At 38.2% G+C, this 24,062-nt stretch overlaps 1 protein-coding gene across 2 annotated transcripts; it reads right to left on the bottom strand.

Annotated features, from left to right (window-relative positions):
• Nucleotides 1-1,613: 1,613 nt before the first annotated feature.
• On the bottom strand, nt 1,614-23,672 carry znfx1 (zinc finger, NFX1-type containing 1). Of its 2 annotated transcripts, XM_079884188.1 has the most exons (16): nt 23,586-23,664; nt 21,831-21,916; nt 20,588-20,692; nt 19,293-20,533; nt 18,652-18,938; nt 16,949-17,184; nt 16,669-16,791; nt 16,235-16,383; nt 14,606-14,749; nt 13,469-13,580; nt 12,186-12,430; nt 10,372-10,511; nt 8,004-8,304; nt 7,279-7,389; nt 7,064-7,159; nt 1,614-6,934 (listed from the first exon to the last, which is right to left on the bottom strand). In XM_079884188.1, the coding sequence occupies exons 2-16, from the start codon at nt 21,895-21,897 to the stop codon at nt 4,478-4,480; spliced, it is 5,814 nt and encodes a 1,937-aa protein (XP_079740314.1). In that variant the 5' UTR covers nt 21,898-21,916; nt 23,586-23,664; the 3' UTR covers nt 1,614-4,477. The 2 variants fall into 2 exon arrangements, with proteins under 2 accessions (XP_079740314.1, XP_079740313.1); XM_079884187.1 differs by having other exon boundaries at nt 19,293-20,692; nt 23,586-23,672.
• Nucleotides 23,673-24,062: the final 390 nt, after the last annotated feature.

The following is a 24,062-nucleotide window of genomic DNA, read 5'->3' as shown; positions in this document are numbered from 1 at the left end:
GAACTCCCTCACATGGTACAACCCATGCAGAGGCTGCGCGCTGCGCTGTCAGAATGCGGAATGTGTGTAGCCTAATGTAACTAACGTGACATTGAAATGTAAAAAAAAAAAAAAATCCTCGACCGGCCCAAAAGTGAAGCGGCCCACCGGGAATTCTCCCGATTCTCCCGATTCTCCCGATTACCCACTCCGGGCCTGGTGCAGCTCGGATACAAGGGCATATTTAATGAGCATCATTACTCGACGCCAGAGTAACTCACTGAGCAAATTCAACTTGTGCTCTCGAGAGAACTCTGGATTTCCAGGGTAGACCTCTATAGTAACCAACAAAAAGTAACCACCTTGTAACAACTTATACCTATAGTATTTGAATAACAATGCACTAAAACCACACAGAACATATTAGAAAATCGAACAGCAACCCACAAGACTCAAGTTTACCACTAATATTTGATCTCCCAAAACTGTAAATGAAAAACATCTACATTTAAAGTTGTAAATTACAACTTGTTCCTCACAGAATGCATCTTATTAATCTTGATTCTCACACTTTCTCATCTTGGAATTTTTCAAATTTGCTCCTCTCACAAAAAAGCATGTCGGTGCATGTTTTTCTTTTATATGCTTATTAAAAGCATGCTTTGCTGAGTCTGTAATTGGCAGTGGTTGTACAAAACACATTGGCAGGACCGGTGCCAAAAAAAAGCGGAGGCACCAGAGAACTGGTCCACTCCAAATAAAAGACTTGCATTACAGGAACGTGAGCCAAAAGGGAAATCAGTTCAACAGGGAGTGAGGAATTAAGAAGCATATTATCAGTGGATGCAAGTCTATTGGAAGGAATATAGGGCCTAGTTGTTTAACGGGAGATTGCACCATGATCAGTGGAAAAACAAACCCAATAAAAATGTGTGCTGCACATTTTACATAACAGAAGTGATCTGTTCTGGTTAATTATGTGAACCAACAATATAAGAATTCTGCCATCGAAAATCAAACCACATATTTCATCAGTGCATTATATCCGGTCGTGGACGAGATCCGTTTCGTAACGGATGAGTGAGGATGCTCGAGTAGATTAGGTAAGTTATTGGTGTTTTTCTCATCAGGTTTGGAATGACAGAACCTCTTTTAGCCACTGTTTTCCTCCTTTACTGTTCCCATTTGTAATTACATGATTAAAAGTTTACGCAAATTTTCCATGTTTCATAAGGCACTCCAAAACTCGACTTATGATTACACCTCGTTACACGACAAACCTCCTTTTGAACATGAATCATTGACTGTTCAAAGGACTTATAATCCAACATTAATTAAAGCAGCCGTACTGCAGGACACAAAAGTGCCTGTCGCTGAAACACAGAGCAGAGAGTGAATAAGGCTTTCATATGCTTTTATGGCGAAGCTATAACCTTACCAGATCTATATTTACACATCCACATGCACATTATTTCATGAAAGCATATAGCTGGTCACCAACAGGGCCCAATGAAATTTTAATCAGTTCTTTTCAAGGCAGGTTTGACAAATGCAACATGGAAAACAGCCACAGATTTGACTCTTATAACGTGCACACCAAACTAAAGCCAACTGAGATCAATTTGTTTCAGATATTAATTATTTTTATTCATTTTAAGTTTGCATTGACATTACAACAATAATCTTACAAACCTGTGATTGTGAAACCCAGACATACATACATATTTATTTTTTTAATGGTATTATTATGTCAAAACATCCAAATACCATGGTATTTTGTTATTCTCAGCACCTGGAATCATATTCAACATGATTCAACAAGCCAGAATCCTACTTTTCCCATCTACGCTACTGTAAAATATTTTTCCCCATTTGCATATAAGCACTTGAACCCTAATTACATTAGCACTCAGGGTTAGCATGTGCTCGGCTGTGTCTCTGTGAACCCCGCAGTCCAATCTGTGTGACACGATCCTCTCCATTAAACACGAACAATCATGCATAGATGCTCAATCCCTCCTCCTCCCCCAATCATGCGTCAGACTCTGTCCTGTCCTAATCTGCCCTTGAATTCAAACTGAAAATAAAAGTCACATCCATAATGAGCAGATGAGCGTGAAGCCACTGAAAAAATCGACTCGCTTTAACCCGTAACCTCACGCCAATTATGCATAAATCTGCCAGAATGCCTTGTTGATCTGTAGCAATAGTAAATGTTCTACAGCTAAACTAATAAATTATATTAATTAGCAAAAACATTGATTCATTGAACATGTGTCTTTTATCATATTGCTGTTGCCACCATTGCACAAAAGCAATGAAGCGCTGTGAGATGGATTTTTACCAGAGTTTGGCCCTATAAAATCACAGCCCGTAAATACTGTCCCTCAAAAATATGTTTAAACTTGTGCTTGCTTTTCCTTTGCATCCTGACACAACAGATTTCGTTGTTGTTGTCGCTTCTCCACCCCACCCTACCCTTATTTTCTGTGCAGAAAGTGCCGACTTTGCATTCGGGTTTACGTTATGACAAGGTAACATTCATCACATAATAAACTGATGTAAGCTGCCGGGAAGTCGACCCAGCATCTCACGACTAGCCTCTCGTCTCACGTGACTGCTGGTAATTTAGGCTGAGAGCTCGGGTAATGCTTTATTATTAGCCAGATATCAGTGGTGGATAAACTTGCTGAAGTTGGCAGAGACCAGCGTGTTTCTTGATGCAGGTCAAAGTCTGACCGTACATGAGAGAAACCACAGCTTCCATTATGGAGAGCACAAATGCATACTGACTTTGTCCCAACACAAGCTGGGAGAGTTGTTGACCAGTACACTGCTGCCACCTAGTGAAATTAAGCTTAGGACAAATGTTAGTACATACTTACAACTTCAAAGCATGCAATAAAGCATGAGAATTTTGGTGTATTCACAATAAAACATGGCCTCAAGTGCCTTATTGCTTTTATGAAATGGTTCGAATTTAATACAAAAAATACACACATTTTCATTAAAACATGATTTTATTAAGCATATTTATGATTAAGTGCTATTCTTCTGTGAGCATGCATGCAAGCTACAGGTAATTTCATTGGTTAGCATTGTGTATGTTAGCACATCTGGATCCAGGACATTTATAGTCATAGCCTAGAACACCATATTAACCAATCAGCATCTAGAACCACAACTATCTGCTTTATAAGACTATGCACGGACCTCCTTTATTAGGAGCATGAATATGTTGCACTTAAAACAAACTAACTTACTGTAAAAAAAATTAAATTAAATAAAAACAAAAGCTGATGCATTGAAATGTACAGAGCGTAATATTTCTAACCAGTGGCCGGTTGCATAAACTGCAAAGTCTAGTCTTACAAGTTACTCTTAATTTGTTTCTTTAAGACAGGTCAGCTTTAATTGTCAGTAGCCTAACATAAAAAGGTAGATTGGTCTATTCAGGCTAGTTCTTCAGACATAGTGGCTATGTTTATGCAGCTGGACCCTGGTTCAACTCACTACGCATGAAATGAGAGTTAAAATAGGCTTTGATGAGTAAGTTACTCATCAATTAGAAGGCAGTAAAAATGATTTTGACTCTCATGTCACTTTTTTTAAATCTGACATGTCTTCTAAAGAAATTATTTGCATCTTCTAAGAAACGTTGTTCATGGAAAATATGCCATCATAATTTTAGCTGGAAGTGTTTTTCTCCACCAAATGAATATATGAGGATCATAACCAAGTGGAAGGAGCATTTCATCAAGGGATTGACTAGTTGCACGTACAGTAGTAGAACAACAACAAATATACCTACTACAAAAAAAAAAACATAATTCATCACAGGCACAAAATCAATGTGAGGAAATAATGCACCCGTCAATCATTCTCCCTTCAGTGGCGAGCATGAGAAAAAGTTCACTTTAAACTCTCTTGCTAACTGTTAAATTACAATTTGCTCTGAAAAAAGGTGCAACCTGCTTACTTGGTTAAAAACCGCATTTCATGATTTGTGTTACTGGATTAAAACCCAACACCTATCTGCACACAGAAGACAATGATAGCCCCTTTCTCAGAGCGTTGATCCCAGAAAATTGCCATAGAATTGCTAAAGTGCCTTCTGTGTGAACGCAAACACATCCCAGGATTGATTCCGGAATGGGGACCAAGTAACATTGCTAGGATCAGTCCAGGAATGACCCTGTGTTGATAAAAGGCAGGACCAATGGCATAAGGGGTGTGTCGTCGCAATGACGTAGTAATCGTGCAACTCTTTGACCGGGGCTTTTAAATGCACATCAATGTTCACGTTTCACATTAACAAAGAAGAAAGTTTGTGTTCGTCAAGGAACAAAAGAAGGACGAAAAAAAGTTTGCAAACACGCCACATCCAGAGTCCAGAAAACCACCGGCAGTATGAATGAACCAAAATCAAATCAAACGATCCCGGGACACATAATCAGTATATTTTCCAGAATCTCTGTGTGAAAGGGGCTTGAGAATTTCAATCTTCAAAGTTCATCAGGTTATAGTTTGCCATGTTGGCAGCATCAGACCAGGCAGCATGTTCTGCACCATCCATCTCAGACGCCACAGCGTTGTCCTGAAGGAGATTGTGATTAGTACCTCCAATAGCAGCGTTGCATTCTGGACATTTGCTTTCTACCATAGCACCCCCACAATCACCAATTGCATATACGTGTCCATTGGGACATTTGTACCAATGCCCTTTTTTCAAACCGATGGCTTTGAGTATCATCACCCTCTCTTCGTCAGTGATCCCTAGGCCGCTGTGTGGTAGTTTATCATCCAGCTCCGTGAACATTTTCTTGACTGTACGTTCTAGACCCTCAGAGAAAGGCAAGGTGTCCTCCAGGATCTCTCTCAACTGTTGGACCTCGGTGGCAAGAACGACGTCTGAAAGTTTCAATTGAGACATCTTGCAGCGCACGTTGAGCTCAGCCAGGTAGGAGAGTCTCTTCAATTCACGTTCAAGATCTGCAACCTGCTGGTCCGAAAACCTCTGACTTCGATCCATGAGAAATTTCAAAGCTTCTTCGACTTTGCGGGAGAACTTAAAATCGTCTAGTGGTGTCATATGTTTTGTCATTTCTTTCAGTTTCCCAATGCTCTCGAGGAAGCTCATCAAGTTCTCGAGATGCCAAAGTTGTTGGAATGAAAGGTTGATTTCCTTTGTGTTGAGCTTCTCACCAAGGAAGGCGAACTCTTTGGGAAGATGATTCTTCAAGTTTTTCTGCTTAAATAGTTTCAGTCTTAGGTCTTCCTGCTGTTGCTTGATAATATCAGGCACACCATTGATCTTCTCCTTGACCATCTCGATGGCTGCCAGGCTGCGGTTGATGTGAGTGCCATACCGAAGGTTTCTACGGATGGGAGTGCGACACCTTGGACATTCCTTGAGTTTAATTGCCCTTTGATCCAATCCAGAACCTTGGTCTTCGTCGAGACTCATGTATTGATCCATTCCTTTGGTCTCAAACAAGTGCTTGCAATCTTCTAGCTGAATAAAACAAGCATCCGGTTCGTCTTCACTGCCGAAGAAGATCTCCGTGACCTCTTCCTTGTTGCAAACGCGACACTTAATGGGACAAGGGTCTCCGCACAGGCCTATGCAACGATGTCCGCAGGTTAATTCTTTGCTACAGGGAACTGAACACGGTGGCCGGTCGCATGGTTCGTGACACAGCTTGGTACAGCTGAAGTGAGGGCACTGCCATTCGCAGGGTTCGATGCAGCGGGCGCAAGGCTGTCCACAAGTCTTCTTACAGCTGCTGTGGACACAGCGGTTCTCGCAAAATGAGGAACATGGTGGACAATCTCTGACACATGGTTCCCGACACGGATGAGAACACACAAGGGTTTCTCGGCATTTGTGGGTGCATCCTTTATGCAGGCGACCTTGATAACAACCATGGCAAGTTCCTGGGCAAGTGTGGCCACATTTCAAGGTGGTGCCACATTTCGTTCTGCAGATTGGCTCCCTTCTGGGGTCCCTGGAAATATAGCATGGTTCTTCTTGGATGTGTCCACATTTTAGCTGCATCTGAACTCTTGTCATGCACTGAGAGGTGCAGGAGTCTCCACAAGTCGACTTGCATGGATGGCCGCATGGGAGGGTCTTTTGGCAATGCTTTTGACACGCAAATGTTTCAGGGTCTTGGTGGCAGGGCACCATTTGATTGTGCAGGCATGATGGTATTTTCTTGTCTACGGGTACCCGGCATTTACCGCATTCTTGGTAACAGCGTTTCATGCATTTGTGGCCCAGTTCACACATCACCTTTGGACAGTCTTTCATGCACTTGTATTTCTTGTGCTCAGCATCGTATGGGTGGCACATACGGGTGCACACGTGGCCACAATCCAGGCGGTACTCGCAGGGCTGATCGCAACCACCCTCAGGGGCACCTTTGAAGTCATTCCCGCATGAAGCCTGGATCCGTTTCTCCGGATGGTTCTGACAGCACAACGTCAAAGCAGCACCCACTTGATCCTGCTCTTTCAGAGTGTGAATGATGTTGCTCCACAGTTTAACCGAGCTAAGCATGTCCATATCCCCAATACAATAAAGACCCATCTTAGCACGAGAGAGAGCGACACAGACTCGGTTTGATATGCTCAGGAAGCCGACCCTCCCCTGACGGTTGCTGCGCACCAGAGACAATATGATGATATCATTCTCCTCCCCTTGGTATTTGTCAACGACATGGACTTTGACGCCAGTGAATTCTGGAGAGGGCATGAGCTTACGCAGACAGTGAAGTTGTCCGGTGTATGTTGTGAGAATGGTAATCTGGGAAGGTTTGTATTCCTGGTTAAGCAAGTACCGGCAAAGCTCAACAACAAAACAAGCTTCGTGAGGATTCTGGTGACTCCGTCCGTCCTTAATCTCTTCCTCGTGTTGAGAATGTTCCACAAAAAAGAGATTTGTCAGAAGCCCCTGTAGACCCAAAGATACAGGTGTCAAGTAGATTCATTTGAGTAATAGCCAAATAATTGTGATAAGTAAGTATAAATAATGACAGTGACCATCTAATGTTGTGCAATTATGTTAACTTATATTCCTTACCTTGACATTGTCATACTCCAGCACAGAGGGGTGGTTTTCCAGAGTTTCATAGATATGAGGAGTCAATAGGCGAGCGATGCTTGGCCTCATGCGATGCTAGAAACAAACAAAATATAAAGAACAGGATTGTTGTTTTAGCACATGATTCACTTGAGGAATTATTGACATCTGTGAATATGTAACCCAGTGGCTGATGTGATTTTATAGTAACTAACCTGGTAGTTGAGGCGCACAAACGGGAAGTTCACTCTGACAAGCCTCTCAAACATCGACACTTCCAGATTGAAATTCTTGGCAAGATCGTACACTGTTGCGCTAGGCCTCAGCTGTGCAGGTTCAAATACAGAAAGAATAAGCATTTTGGTTATTACTACAGAAGAATTCACTGTTTACATTAACCCCGGGTTTCCGGGAATCTAGTCCCAGACTAAAATGCATGTTTGAGCTGATTAATAACACTTACAAAAAGGTTTTATTAGTTAACATTAGTAAACTACTTTAATTAACATGAACTAAGAATGAACAATACTTCTACAGAATTTATTAATCTTAGTTAATGTTAATTTCAACATTTACTAATACATTATTAAAATCAAAGGTTGTATTTGCTAACATTAATTAATGCACTGTGAACTAACATGAACAAACAATGAACAGCTGGATTACAATGCTGGATGTTACAAATGTATTGCTCATTGTTAGTTCATGTTAGTTAATACACTAACTAATGTTAACAAATGTGACCTTATTGTAAAGTGTTACCAACATTATTTTATGAGGTTCTCTGGGGAGTGCGTCAAAATATATATTTTTTGGTAAAGAGATTCCTGATAATCATTCAATTATTGCATTTATATTTTGCTGGAAATTACACACTTATTTGTCCCAGAATATTTCCTGAATCATTTATAGTCCCAGTAATTGATCGAGTGGTGTGTACCTGCTGGTGATCTCCGATCAGTATGAGGTGCTGGCAGGCTTTGCTGAGGGTGGTGATGGTGTGCGCCTCCAACACCTCCGCTGCCTCCTCCACGATCACCAGTCTGGGCCGCAGCTCCTGAAGAGCCTGTCTGTATTTAGCCGCTCCTGTGGTGGTCATACCCACGACCAGAGCCTGCTGCAACACACACAGATCCTCACGACGGCGGATTTCATTCAGACGCTCAGCTGCGTCCTGATAGACCTGCTCAGCGTTCAGGGTTTTGGTGCGAAGTTCAGTCCGATAGCGCAAAACCCAAAGACTGAAGGAGGAAACGAAGTTGTTATACCATGAATTTATTTTCTACTGGTTTCACAGACAAGGCTTAAGCTAGTCCCTGACTAAAATGCATGTTTGAGCTGTTTTAACTGAAAACAAGTTAACTGACAAAGGCCCGGTTTCACAGACAGGGCTTAGATTAAGCCAGGATTAGGCATTAGTTCAATTAGGGCATTTAAGTAGCTTTTGTAAACGTAGAAATAAACAATACTGGTGTGCATCGTGAGACAAAACAATGGCACTGAAATGCTACTTAAATGCCTAATTGACACTAAGGGCCCTATTTTAACAATCTGAAACGCATCAAGCGCGAAACGCAAGTAACTTTGTGGGTGGGTCTTGGGAGTCGTTGCTATCATACCGGCGGGATAAATTACTTTTGCACCCGACGCAAATCTAAAATGTGTTGGTCTGAAGTAGCTTCATTATTCATAGGTGTGGTTTGGGCGTAACGTGAAATAAACCAATCAGAGCGACATCTCACATTCCCTTTAAGAGCAGGCGCGCTTGTTTCATGGCGGATTGCTATTATAACGGCGGATTTGCCAGGAGCGGTTAACAGCCGAGGAGACCGGCGTTTTCGTCAGGGCCGTAAAACACAGAGAAGTGACATTGGGGATGGAGAAACACACCCAAATTAGCTTCGGTTAAACAGGCGTATAATAATGTGGGTAAATGTGTAAGCTACTGTAGATTTATGCCTATTTTTTCACATCTTCATGGACACAACAATGATTTCCCTTGTGTGGTAATATTTTTCCTTGTAATAATGTATGATTTGCAAAAATGAAAACTGCTGCTTCTGTGTAGATGAGAGAATCAAAGTGTATGCGCGTTGTGCACACACTACATTATGGCCAAGCATGCGCCCTTAAAATAGCATATGAATAACATGCGCAATGCGGCACTGACTTTAGACGAGGTTTCTCCTGGTCTGTGGCGGAATTGTTTTCTGAAACTGCAAAATAGCACCAGGGAAGGTTTGCACCGAAACACGCCTCCTCTTTTCGCTGAACCGCCCCCGGGAGCGCAAGTTCATTCCCTAATTTACCGACGTGCGTCTGTGGAGGGAAAAGTCCGCTGTGCGTCGGGTGCAAAACAGGAATGATACATGCGTCGGTGTACGAAGTCAATTGCGCTGGGTGCAAGATAGGGTCCTTTGACCTAATCCTGGCTTAATCTTAGCCCTGCCTGTGAAACCGGGCATTTGAATCTTAGATTAAGATGTTAGTTCACTGGTGCACCTTAAACAAATTTGTGGTAGTGATGGGTTTCTAATTTTACGTCACACCTGAGTGTTCCTGGGTGAATATTTTAATAATAACATGAGCCCAGTGGAATAAAGAAAGTGATCAGCATGACTGATATTCAAACCGGTGAGCACGTGCTGCTTTGTTTACGGTGTGTATCTGCAGCCTACAGTGTCGGTTTCCCTTTTTCAGTGACGAATATAGACAAATATATCTGCAGAAATAGACCCTGCCTTAAGGCACTGCAGTCTGTACCGGAAACAGAAATAATTGGTTCAACTCATGAGTCTTCGGGTCTGAGTCGGTCATTTCTGTCATGATGGCTCTTTTTCATAACTTGAGATGAACGAACGACTCACACCCGAAGACCCAGGAGGTGAACTAATCATTTCTCTTCAGCCTATGTGAATTGACAAAAGAACAACTCGGATCGGGAGGAGAGGAGGGATAAACTAACAGAGTGCATAGCCTGAAGACCCAGCTAAGCAATTGATGAATCATTTCTTTTTCTCATAATTTGGCCTTGGCCTGCATTATAGTTTTTTTTCTTATTCTAAATGTGATCAACGTTTGCATAAGCTGATATGTTGGGGAATTTGGTTATTAACATGTAACATTTTAATTATATTCTGCGGAAATGAACGAAATTACTTGGAAAAAGATTTGTTCATTTTACTGAATGAGACTCAAAGATCCGAGTCAGTAAAAATGATCCGAACTTCCCTTCACTGATTTGTGGGTAGATGCTGCCATCTCGTGGAGGGAGTGTGTGTGTGTGTGTGTGTGTGTGTGTGTCTTACCGATACAGTCTCCATTTGTCTTTCAGATCCAGGCTCCACACATCGCTGATTCGCCTTTCTTGTTCCTCACTCATGGCTGAAGTCTCCCTCAGCTCTTTTCGAACCATTTGCTTCATTTTTTTCTTCTGGTGGCCTTGCACCTGAACACGCATGAACAGAACAGTAGCACTGAGGTCATCAAAACACACATACACACACACACATGCTGAATAGTACTATACAGGTGAAACTCGAAAAATTAGAATATCGTGCAAAAGTTCATTTATTTCAGTAATTCAACTTAAAAGGTGAAACTAATATATTATATTGACTCATTACACGCAAAATTAGATATTTCAAGCCTTTATTTGTTATAATTTTGATGATTATGGCTTACAGCTTATGAAAACCCCAAATTCAAAATCAGAATATTGTGAAAAGGTTTTCATACCTGTTAGCCATAATCATCAAAATTATAACAAATAAAGGCTTGAAATATCTCACTTTGCATGTAATGAGTCAATATAATTCAGTGCTATGCATAAGTTTAGACACCCATGCTAAAGTTGACTAAAAAGAGGAATAAAAAATAATCTTTTGGAAATTGAACTTAATGCCTTAATTAAAAAAATTAGGAAAAATCCAACCTTTAAGGACACCAATTTTTTTGTGAATGAATAATGTATCGTAAATAAATAAATGTTCTTCCTTAAAATACAGGGTGCATAAGTTTGGACACCCCTATGTTAAATTCCCATAGAGGCAGGCAGATTTTTATTTTTAAAGGCCAGTTACTTCATGGATCCAGGATACTATGCATCCTGATAAAGTTCCCTTGGCCTTTGGAATTAAAATAGCCCCACATCATCACATAGCCTTCACCATACCTAGAGATTGGCATGGGGTACTTTCTATAAGATCATCTCTCAATGCAAATCAAACCAGCTATTAGGCTAACTGAAATAAGACCATGCCAATCTCTAGGTATGGTGAAGGCTATGTGATGATGTGGGGCTATTTTAATTCCAAAGGCCAAGGGAACTTTATCAGGATGCATAGTATCCTGGATCCATGAAGTAACTGGCCTTTAAAAATAAAAATCTGCCTGCCTCTATGGGAATTTAACATAGGGGTGTCCAAACTTATGCACCCTGTATTTTAAGGAAGAACATTTATTTATTTACGATACATTATTCACACACAAAGAAAATTGGTGTCCTTAAAGGTTGGATTTTTCCAAAAAAATTTAATTAAGGCATTAAGTTCAATTTCCAAAAGATGATTTTTTATTCCTCTTTTTAGTCAACTTTAGCATGGGTGTCTAAACTTATGCATAGCAATGTATATTAGTTTCATCTTTTAAGTTGAATTACTGAAATAAATGAACTTTTGCACGATATTCAAATTTTTTCGAGTTTCACCTGTACATTTACAAAAAGTATTTGTAGAAAATGTTGATATTATTAAATAAAAAAGATTTAATATAATATGATATAAATGATTAAATAATGCAGTAACACTTTACAAGAAGGTTCATTAGATAACATTAGTTAATGTGTTAACTAACATGAACTAACAATGATCAATACATTTGTTACAGTATTTATTCATTTTTGTTAATGTTAGTTAATAAAAATACAGCTGTGCATGTTAGTTCACAGCATTAACTAATGTTAACAAACACAACCTTTGATTTTAATGACGTATTAGTAAATGTTGAAATTGATATTTAGTAAGATTAATAAATGCTAAAGAAGTATTGTTCATTCTTAGTTCATGTTAACTAATGAACCTTATTGTCAAGTGTTACCTATAATGCATGAATATTCATATACCTGCCATTCTTCAGCCTGAGCCTGGCTCTGGAAGTGACTCGGGTCTGGTTGAGGTTCAGTTTCATTCAGGTTCAAAGACAACATCAACTCAGCCATGTCAGCGATGCTTTTCTCATCCCGTTTCTGTTTCAGGTGGTCTTTATCCCGATGATCTAAATCCACCAATATCCTCTCCGCCTGGATCAGTTCGGCCTCTTCTTCTATATATATCAGCTCCTCGTCCTCCAGGTGTGCCTCGTTTTCATCTGAGGAAGAAAGAGAGAGTTTGGAGTTGTATTACAGAAACTTAATATCTTCAGATTTGAAAAGTTCGATTTCCTATGTGAAATTTACCATGGTTACTATACAGATAGAATATGTTTCTGTAATAAATGACTGTTTATGGATGTTGCTTAAAATGGTAACACTTTAACAATAAGGTTCATTAGTTAACATTAACTAACATGCACTAACCATGAGCAATACATTTGTTACAGTGTTTATTAATCTTTTTTAATGTTAGATAATAAAAATACAGATGTTCACTGTTTGTGCATGTTAGTTCACAGATTGCATTAACTAATGATAACACGATTTTAATACAGTATTGGTAAATGTTGAAATTAACATTAACAAAGATTACTAAATGCTGTATAAGTGCAGTTCATTATTAGTTCATGCTAACTAATGACTAATGTTAACTAATGAACCTTATTGTAAAGTGTTACACCCGTAAAACATTACAAGTAGTTAAACGAGCTGAATGGACCGCAACAAATCTGTTATGTGTCCTGATCCCAAATATTTTGTGCTTTATCAGCATCCAGAAATAAAAAGATGTAGATGTGCTTAGTCATGAAATCCGAGATCCTCTCATCTGTGAAATCTGATCACAAGCGTTTAACCAGCAGAGGGCCACGATGAGCTGTATAATCAATGTCTATTTCATGCCAATACATGTTGAACAATGTGTACAATTGAAAAAATTGAAAAAATCACCACATGGGTACAATTGAATAAATCACCACATGCTTTTTTTTAATAAAGGAATGGCTTTTCAATGGCATTTTCTTCAGTCTTTAATGCACAATGAGTTCCCCTCACCACTGAGATGCAGTACCAAATAATAATAAATACTGCATCTCAGTGGTGAGGGAACTCATTGTGCATTAAAGACTGAAGAAAATGCCATTGAAAAGCCATTCCTTTATTAAAAAAAAGCATGTGGTGATTTATTTGACCTCATATAGACTATGAAAAGATCAATTGTTGTCGACGTTGTGTTTGGTCTGTTAGAGTCTCACCTCCTCCAAATGTTAGGTGTGGCCCCTGCAAGAAAATATTGGACCCGATGCCGAGCCACTCTGCTATCATTGAAGGCTTCTTCTTCCCCACGCTCTCAAAGCCATCATACACCTAACACGGAAAGAAAGGAAGTTTTGAAAATGAATGTGAGTAAAAACCTATGTACATATTACAAGTCACATGATTCATGGCTTGATGTTTAAGCCTGTAAAGCCTAACATAAGAAATAAGTAAAACAATCTGATATTTTTTATATGGAACAGTTTATTGAACCTTAAGACAAAACATTGATTTTTTTTTTTTTTTCTTAACATTTATTCAGGGGCCCAAACTGAGCAAAAATATGCAAATGCAGATGCAGATATTTATTTAAGACAAAAAGATGAAATTCTAATAGATATTTCTAACAGTATAGCAGACTACTTACATAAAAAGATATAAATATCAGTCATCACTCTATATCTACCAATAATATTAGTCTTCTAATACAATAATATTAGTCTTCTACTATCTGCCAATAGTCTTAGTAAGAAGATATTTAAATGCTGTTTATGATCAAAGCTCTGTAGTTTTAAAACATAATGCAATGCAATACAATGATAACATTCTTCAAAAGCCTGATGATCATATTTGATACTCATGATTTTTATAAAAAATGATGTATGGATAATCATGTAAAATCATGTTGCTTCAGTCCAGTAAGTGTTCATCTTGAAATATTACTAACAATTTAAAAGTTAATCTTATGTTTATTTTATAAAAATCTGTCAAGATTTCACAGCATGAGCTGAAGGACATTTGTACAATTATACTAAAAGGATTTTTACTGGCTAAACGATCAATCAGACGACAGAATGACTGTAGTAGATTGTGTGCAACAGGTTTTACAGCAAAGTTTTGATCATTTAGAAGCCTTAGAAACTGGCTATTAATATGACACAGTAGACATTACAGGGTTAAGCAGGGTCCAGAATTGCTTCTGTATAAAGTATATATGGATGGCATGTTTGGCAGCTGAGCTAGTTTCAGCCCCTGTGTGTGTGTGTGTGTGTGTGTGTGTGTGTGTGTGTGTGTGTGTGTGTGTGTGTGTGTGTGTGTGTGTGTGTGTGTGTGTGTGTGTGTGTAGACAGACTCACTGGTTGTAGACACAGACTGTCCCAGTGCTTAGCTGAGATGTATCTTTCCAGAAAGTCTTCTTTGAGAACGCCACGCAAACTGCACTCGAGCTGAGCCGTCTGTATCTTTAAGACCTCCTCTGCCTCCTCCATCTGTGTGTAGATCTGAGCACACACAGCACAACTCATTAGAAATATCATTCATATATTATGAGACACAATGGCACATAATTGTTTTCAGATAACTTTTGGAATATGTAAGAAATAAAAACACCCTAACAAATCTGCATATTATAATACAAGTTATGCACATGCATGACAGCACGGCCACACACTTAATTGACATAAATGACATTTATTAGATTATTAATGAGAAATAATTGTTACATATTTTGTTTTCTTTAGGAACAGTTTATGCAAATATCTAAAAACAATTCTCATTTTAAAAAAATTACAGCAACATTAAAAAAACAAAATTCTTTTTATTCTACTGACAGTCCTAAGAAATAATAGACTTGTATAATATAATTAAATAAAATAATCCAATTATTCATATTCTACTGGCAGTCCTGAGAAATAATAGTATAATAAAATAAAATAAATATTTTTATTCTACTGACAGTCCTAAGAAATAATAGACTAGTATAATAAAATAAATTAATAAAATAGAATAAAATTAAATTATTATTTTTATTATACTGACAGTCCTAAGAAATAATAGACTACTATAATAAATTAAAGCAATTATTTTTATTCTACTTAAAATCCTAAGAAATAATAGACTAATATAATAAAATAAATTAATAAAATAGAATAAAATAATAATTTTTATTCAACTGACAGTCCTAAGAAATAATAGACTAATATAATAAAATAAATGAATAAAATAGAATAAAATAATAATTTTTATTCAACTTACAGTCCTAAGAAATAATAGACTAATATAATAAAATAAATTAATAAAATAGAATAAAATAATTATTTTTATTCTACTGACAGTCCTAAGAAATAATAGACAACTATAATAAAATAAAGCAATTATTTTTATTCTACTTAAAGTCCTAAGAAATAATAGACTACTATAATAAAATAAATTAATAAAATAGAATAAAATAATTATTTTTATTCTACTGACAGTCCTAAGAAATAATAGACAACTATAATAAAATAAAGCAATTATTTTTATTCTACTTAAAGTCCTAAGAAATAATAGACTAATATAATAAAATAAATTAATAAAATAGAATAAAATAATTATTTTTATTCTACTGACAGTCCTAAGAAATAATAGACAACTATAATAAAATAAAGCAATTATTTTTATTCTACTTAAAGTCCTAAGAAATAATAGATTACTATAATAAAATAAATTAATAAAATAGAATAAAATAATTATGTTTATTCTATTGACAATCCTAAGAAACAATAGACTAATATAATAAAATAAATTAATAAAATAGAATAAAATAATTATTTTTATTCTACTGACAGTCCTAAGAAATAATAGACAACTATAATAAAATAAAGCAATTATGTTTATTATACTGACAGTCCTAAGAAATAAGGAACCAGTATAATACAATAAAATAATTAAGAAAACACAGAAATGTCACAGTGAAATAGGAGTTATGTCCATGATAGGCGGCTCACCTCATGATGGGCTTTCCTCAGGTGCTGTGGCAAACTTTTCCGGAAGTTTGGACCCTTGGTCAGCTCCCTCAGACCGTAACTCTTGAGAGTTTCACTGTTACTCCGTCCTCCAACTCTTACAATGCCCTTCTTTAAGAAGCCATGGATGCCTGGGACATAAGTTGTGAAATATCTCATAATGTCATACATTTGAGAACAGTTTTACTGTTCACACTTTTACTGTGTTAGTTTGAACTCTCTGGACTGGAGTAGCCATTAAAGTTTAAATGCTTAAAACAAAAAATCACTTCTGAGAAGAAGATCTTTCCATTTAATCTAATAGTTGGCTCAAAGAAACAACAGAGAGATCTCAAATCAAGTTTTTGTCCATGCTATCACCCCAAAATCAGCCTCACGCTCTTATAAATACCATATCAATATCAATAAAATGTTACCTTCTAGAAACTGGTCAAGAGCATGATTGGTATAGCAGACCACCAGCATAGGGCAACCCTGTGACCAGGCCTCATGATTCTCTAGCAAAGCCTGAGCGATCTTTAGTCCAACATGAGTCTTCCCTGCAAAGAAGAAAACAAACAGGATCTTCAAAACCATTAGCAGATATATGTGTAGCTCAGAAATAGGTTGCATCTATAATGTTAAAATGTACTTGTTTGTGTGCATATGCAACTTGACCTCAAGAGTAATCAGACCAGCATTGGTTAAAACAGTCACCTGTGCCTGGTGGTCCCTGTATGATGGCCAGCTCACTGGTTAAGGCCAGTTTCAGTGCTTGAAGTTGGCTTTCATCGAGACCCATTGTTTCCTCATCGGGCCAGGCGTGTTGGGTCAGGGGGTTGAAGGGTGGGATCTTCTGTCCTTCTGCCGTAATGCACGACAGATCGTATGACCTTCCCTCCACCCGAAGATAAGCTGGAGGATCTACATTTGTGTTGCACTCCACTATGTACCTAAAACAACACACGTTTACATTACCAACGTTAAAAATTAAAAAATGTGTGGTGTTTACCAAGTCAAGCAACACTATTACTTTAGTTCAGACCTGGAACCAGTGATAATAAGACTTGGCTGTAGGGGTGTGCGATCTCAATATTTTCTGGGATATCATCGATAACAATAATTTGACGATATTTTGCTGAGAGTGTTTGTTGTGCATCTTTAGGACTGTCGTTGACAGCTGACTCCTAAAATGTTTGATATTCTTCATATTCTGTGTGGTGGTCAGTACGCAGCAGTGACAGAAATGATCTTTTCCAATAAGTTTAAATTGATTTATATCTTTATATCTATAAAGCCTTTTTTTTTCAACATAGTTAAAGGTATGCATCATCTTTTGTGTCAAATTCTTACATTTAATCAAATTCAGTTGTAATAATAAGACACAATAGGGCTTTTATCAACCAAATTAAATCAGTATCAACAAAATTCATCTTTGCAATGCAGAGGAAACACAGAAGCTGCATCTGAAGTGGCATTTAGATGCATTTATACAGTCCGTTTAATGCAGTCCAGAGGGACATGAATGCATTTAGCCTGCAGTTACAAATGCATAAATCATTTTTTGATGTTTTAAACATAAAATGTTTAATATTGATATTTTGAATTGAAAAGATGCTTAAATTGTGAAATTAAAACCAACGAGTAGATGGCAGAAAGTCACTGTTTGAGTCAATGAGATTGAACCGATTCATTTAAACGGCTGATTCATTCAGGAACAAAGCATTTGACTGTCTTAATGAGTGAGTCATTGAATCGTTCATTCAAACGGTTCATTCATTCAGTAAAGAAACATCGCTGTGTGTTCCTCAGAGATGCAAAACCAGTCCTGTGGCTTTTTTGGAATTATTTTTGTTGGCAAAATAAAGCAAAAGCAGGCAATATTGAGTCTAAAATGTAAGTCAAACTTTTTGTTTATTGAACTGTATATCACATTTGTAATATTAATGCTGATTTTGGAGAAAAAAAATTACACACTATGTGTGATTACTGATTGACTATATTAAATTATGTAAATATAAAAGACATACAGAGGTATTTTTGCCCCTTATCTTGAATATTGGGGGTGTTCAAATTTAAAATGCATTTTAATAGACTAAATCACCCAGTGAAAGTGTACACTCTAAATGCTCAAGTGCACTAGTTTAACCTACTAGACTACACCACATAGTGTATGCATGCGCTCTCTAAATGTGTTTTTGTAAAATGCGGGACATACTCAATGTCAGATCGCACATCGTTAAAATAACAATCACGATATTATCGTAGACGATATACAGTATATTGCACACCCCTACTTGGCAGTGAGCTCTTTTGACTTGAAACCACCTAAAAACATTCAGAACACCTTACAAACCAAATAGCAACCACCCACAGAGTTTTGCACAAATGAACAAGACGTACACTTCAAACCTGCATACCTTTGAAAGGGAACATCATTTTCGTCTTCCTCCTGGAGACCTTCCAGGACGTATCTGTAGGCCTCAAAGTAAGCCGTGGTCTCGACCATCAGGAAGGAGTCTGAGGGCTGAACCCTGGCCATTCTGGCCCTGCTTTCAGAAGTAAAAGAGAGATTCACCAGTCCATGCTTTAGAAACTTTGGGTCCCGATCGGCCACAGTGGCAAACAGGAAGGTTTCGAAGTTGTCCATGGAGAGACACACAAGGGATCCGTAAATAAGACGTTTGGAATTTTCCCACCGGACAAACTGTAAGAGAAGTTGCAACGTAATAACAAACTGTTAGAAGGAACAATGGTGAGAGAACAAAATTAGGATTACAGAGGACATTAAGTTCTCTTGGACAATATTCAATTCAATTCACATTTATTTGTATAGCGCTTTTCACAATACACATCGTTTCAAAGCAGCTTTACAGAAAATGCCTGAGCCCACATTACAATTTAGAGTGTTCTGTTATCAAAGGTAACGTAAAAGATATGCATTTCAGAAATGCATATATACAAAATCATAATAATTTAAACAATGTAATAATTTAAGGCAGAAATAATAAGCTCATTGAATTAATGAAAAGAATACACTAGAAAAGAAGCTCGTCATTACCTTAAGAGGCCGTGGGTCAAACTGCACTTTGTAGGAGATTCCCGTTGATGTGCAGAGCGGCAACATCAATCGGGTGTCAGTGTAGACTCTGATATCATCAAAACGCTTCTTTTGTACCCCATCAATGTTTCCATCGCGCTCGATCCTCAGGATCTCCTTGACGCCCTCTCGCAGTGGCCTCACGAAATCTTCACGCAGAAGTCGGAAGTGTGTGTCCAGATAGATGCGAGCATTAGGGAAGCTTTGAGACATTATGTTGGGTCTCAGGAAAGGCCTCTCGTCTAAGTGGAACTCATCAAAGGTTGGATAGATGCTCATCGTCCTGAAGTCTTCCTCCCCAGGTGGAGCATCTTCATCAGCTGCTAGGAAGGAGTAGTTATCTGTCCGCAAGGTGCCTTCCCTTGATTTCTCTTGGAGATGGTCCACCACACCCTGCACCCTCTCCAAGTCCTCATCAGTGCTGTCGAGAATATCCACACCAGAGGCACGCAACTGGTTGACGGTTGGTTTCAGAAGAGCCACCAACATTGACACAGATTGGACAGAGCTGTGTGGAAACATGTTGAGAACTTCGGAGAGAAGGTTGATGATGTTGCTCAAATGTTGGGGATACTGATCCCTTCGAGCTTGCATGTGATCTGACATCATTCCAGTCACATGATAGGGCAAGATGTTACGGAAAAACGGCGAGTCCTTGAAGATGCGAGCCAAATGCATGACGTTCTTGCGGTCGATTCGAGACTGGAAGGCCTTGCAGAGAACCTGACAGATCATCTGCACCAAGTCGCTTCTCATTGGATCTTCCTCAAGCAGATTCTTAAGCCCACTGCTAGATGAAAGGGTGATGGCCACCTCGGATGCTTCTTTGTCCAGTAGACCTTCGAGCGTTTTATACCCCAGTTTGCGTATATCAGGTGTGCCGTCTCTCCCTCTTCCTCTTCCTCTCCCTCTCCCAAAACCCCCTCTACCTCTCATAGCTTCTTCTCTTCCTCTTTGAGGTTCTTCACCTTGTGGACTGGCTCTTAAGTCAGTCATGCTTCTACTGGCTCGTTGGTGGCGTGTATCTTCAGGGTGGTTCACAGGAGCCCGAAAAGGATAGGGATTGAGAAGAGTTTGATGAGTGAACCCAGAAACAGGTCTCCCAAATGCTCGTAAAGGTGAAGATGCATTTGTTGGGCGTCCTCTTATCACAGGGAGGCGGTGGGGATGTGGTTGGTTTTCTCCTCTCCACGGTCCTCGACCTCTTCCATCTCCTCCTCTTCCTCCTCCTCTTCCTCCTCCCTCGCCCCAGCCACCTCCTCTTCCATCTCCTCTTCCTCCTCCCTCGCCTCGGCCACCTCCTCTTCCTCTGGTTCGATTGGGAGACCTACTTGCTTGTCTTTGACCAGGCACAGAACCATCTGTTAAAATAAAATGATGGTGTATAATTAATGAGGATGTACAATGACCCCAGAAAAGTCGCCGTTTGGATTTAAATAGGCAAACGCTTAAGAGTCAATGATTGGATCATTATTGCAGGTATTATAATGTTTTTAGCATGTTATATGTTCTTCTAACCCTAATTGATGGAGTGTGTAGCTTTTCATTTCTTAACATGGAAGACACATCATGACCATATTCCAGGATGACAATGTCAAGATTCATCAGGCAAGAATGGTTGGGAAGAGCATGAAGAATCATTTTCACACATGAATTGGCACAGACCTTAAATTCATTGAAAGTGTTTGGGATGTGCTGGAGGAGACTTTACAGAGTGCTGGACTCTTGCATTGCCAATGCAAGACTTTGACCAAAAATGTATGCACCTCTTGCTGGAAATAAATGTTGTGATGTTATTTCCATCAAGAGGTGCATCAATTGTTGATCAAAACCTTCATGCTCCCTCAAACCATTCTTTCACAGTTTGAGTCTAATGAATCTTGACATTGTCATCCTGGAATATGGCCATGATGTGTCTTCCTTCATGTTTGTTTAAGAAATGAAAACCCTAATGAAAATTAGAGTTAGAAGAACTGTTGGCAAACATATAACATGCTAGAAACAAAATAATCACTGCAATAATGAGCCAATCATAAACTCTTAAAGGGATAGATCACTCAAAAATGAAAATTCTGCCATCATTTACTCTCCCTCAAGTTGTTCCAAACCTGTATGATTTCCTTTCTTCTGCTAAACACAAAAGAAGATATTTTAAAGAAGGTTGGTAATTAAACAGTTGATGGACCCCATTGACATCCATAGTATTTTTTTTTCCTACTATGGAAGTCAATAGGGTCCATCAGTCGTTTGGTTACCGACTTTCTTCAAAATATCTTCTTTTGTGTTCAGCAGAAGAAAGGTTGGGAGGTTTCATACAGGTTTGGAACAACTTGAGGGAGAGTAAATGATGACAGAATTTTCATTTTTTTTGGGTGAACTATCCCTTTAAGAATTTGCCTGTGTAAATCCAAACAGCAACTTTTTTTTTTTTTTTTTTTTTGTGCTTGACTAGGCATTGTATATTGACAAGTTAAAACGAGGGAATGTAAAGATCTATACCTCTTCTTTGAGGGCCACTGAAGCCTCCTCTTCCTCTTTGTTGTCCTCCTCCTCTTGGATTGACCATTATACAGCTGTTAATATCTCTGCAAGGCAATTATACCAATAGATTATACAGAAAATAGAAATAATCAAGAAGAAAATGTTATATTACTTCTCTGAAGACCCCTCCAATACCTTCACTGCTATGCTTTACCTCTGGCTGAAAGCCTGGATCTAATGCAATGACTTCTATACATTTTACAGCTTTTCCTCAGTCTCTTTGGTACATTTCTTGAACCATCCTTAACATTTTCAAACCAATAAGTGCAGTAGTAGTAATATAGCTTTTTAATGCCATGTCAGAATCTAAGGCTATCTACATGACAAAAACTGAGTTACAAAAATACAAAAGTTGCATGAATACAATAAAAATAATAAAAACAAAACAAAAGGAAAAACAGCAAGAATGTTATACTTTAACATATGCTAAAAAATTCTGAAACCTTTTCTGTTAAAATCTCACAAACGAGTCCTTAAGTGAGCTAACTTCATAAAAATGTTGTCTATTTGCATTAACAGTAGAACAGTCAGATAAAATATGTTTAATGGAAAGTGGGGTCTTGCAGAACATACATAGAGTTGGTTCTTCACCTTTAAGCAAAAATGCATGAGTCTCCCAATAAGTGCATTTCTTGAAACAATTTGTACAAACAGCACCATACAATGTTGGATTACCCGCGAAAACTAACTTGCTCAAAATCCTTAGTTAGCCTAATCTCTCAAAAGTAAATATTTATCCTGATGAATGTGTATCAGTGCATGCATCAGAATGAAAAGTCCTTGTGTCTTTGTTCACAAATAATATATCAAAATGCTTTTTCATGTTGTCAAAGTGCACTGTCTGTCAGTATTTCCTGATTTAAACTATATGGCATATAAATATTTTTTTTTAATCTATATTACACATCGCAATTGATCATGTAGGAAACAGCAGATGAATGTGCCTAAGCATTGGCAACTTGTTAAAGAATTTGCTTTTGTGATGTGCCAAAGGTGTCAAGAGGATGTGGTTAAACAAGCAGTTTTGAGAATTTCAATTGTGATCTGAGAAACAATAATTATCATCATCATCATTTCTCTCTGATTCAAGACACACACACACACACGTGACTACATGACTAATCTCTGAAATCTTGCTTTTAGTGAGCTCAGTAAAATACAGCTAATGTCTGAACCTGATCAATTATTTATATCAGTTTCATTTCTCGTTAGCCTGTATTTAGAATACAGAACCTAATATAACACATGTCTATCTATCTATCTATCTATCTATCTATCTATCTATCTATCTATCTATCTATCTATCTATCTATCTATACCGGTATAGAGAGAGAGAGAGAGAGAGAGAGAGAGAGAGAGAGAGAGAGAGAGAGAGAGAGAGAGAGAGAGAGAGAGAGAGAGAGAGAGAGAGAGAGAGAGCGAGCGGCTATTAATAACATAATAATATGCTTTTATAAATATAATTTTCTTAAATGCTTTATTAAAATTTTACTTGTTATGTTGTAGAATGACTATTACTCGCGAACATTTTTTTAAATAATACATTTAAAAATGAAATGACTGCGTACTAGTCAACTACCGGAAATGAACAGGCTAAAACTATTCTCTTTGAAACGAAGAAATTAGCGGCCGGCAGCAAATGACAATAGGTATAACATATACATAATAGTACAAACAAAGCGAATCTTATCTAATATGGTCTGAAGCACTCACCTGGTTCTGATGTTTTCGGTATTAGTGCGTCTTCCATCTGTCAGTGTCTTTTATGCTGGTCTAGTTTCGTTTCTCGCAGTTATGGGCGGATCAGATCAGCTGGTTTCACTGAGTCAGAACCGAAAGTGATGAACGAAAAACAGAACATCCGTTGCCGTGGTGAGATATACCGACTGGGGCTAAAGCGGAGACCGGGGTTAGTTGTCACATGGGATATACCTTAGTGGCTAGAGGTTTCGGAAAAAAGATCAACAAAATAAACGAGAACACGCTGACATACACTGTTATGCAATGCGCGCGCGCTCACAAACACACACACGTCTGGTTCACTATCTTTGCGGGGACTTTCCATAGACGTAATGATTTGTATCCTGTACAAACTGCATATTCTCTCCTCTTAGACTAACCCGACCCGTCACAGAAAACTTCATCAAAAAAAAAAATCATTCTGTATGATTTATAAGCAAGCTTGTTTCC

The sequence above is a fragment of the Squalius cephalus genome, assembly GCF_949319135.1.
Source record: "Squalius cephalus genome assembly, chromosome: 10".
In the NCBI taxonomy this organism is placed as follows: domain Eukaryota; kingdom Metazoa; phylum Chordata; class Actinopteri; order Cypriniformes; family Leuciscidae; genus Squalius; species Squalius cephalus.
This window is presented reverse-complemented; position numbering and strand designations above follow the sequence as displayed.

What these genes read in the sequence shown, in the direction of transcription:
- znfx1 (XM_079884187.1), bottom strand. Translation starts at nt 21,897, where the DNA reads ATGGTCAATCCAAGAGGAGGAGGACAACAAAGAGGAAGAGGAGGCTTC. An exon ending in TTGACCCACGGCCTCTTAAG is followed by an intron (nt 18,939 to 19,292) that starts GTAATGACGAGC and finishes CTTCTCTTACAG; the next exon opens with TTTGTCCGGTGGGAAAATTC. An exon ending in TCTTGACCAGTTTCTAGAAG is followed by an intron (nt 16,384 to 16,668) that starts GTAACATTTTAT and finishes CTTATGTCCCAG; the next exon opens with GCATCCATGGCTTCTTAAAG.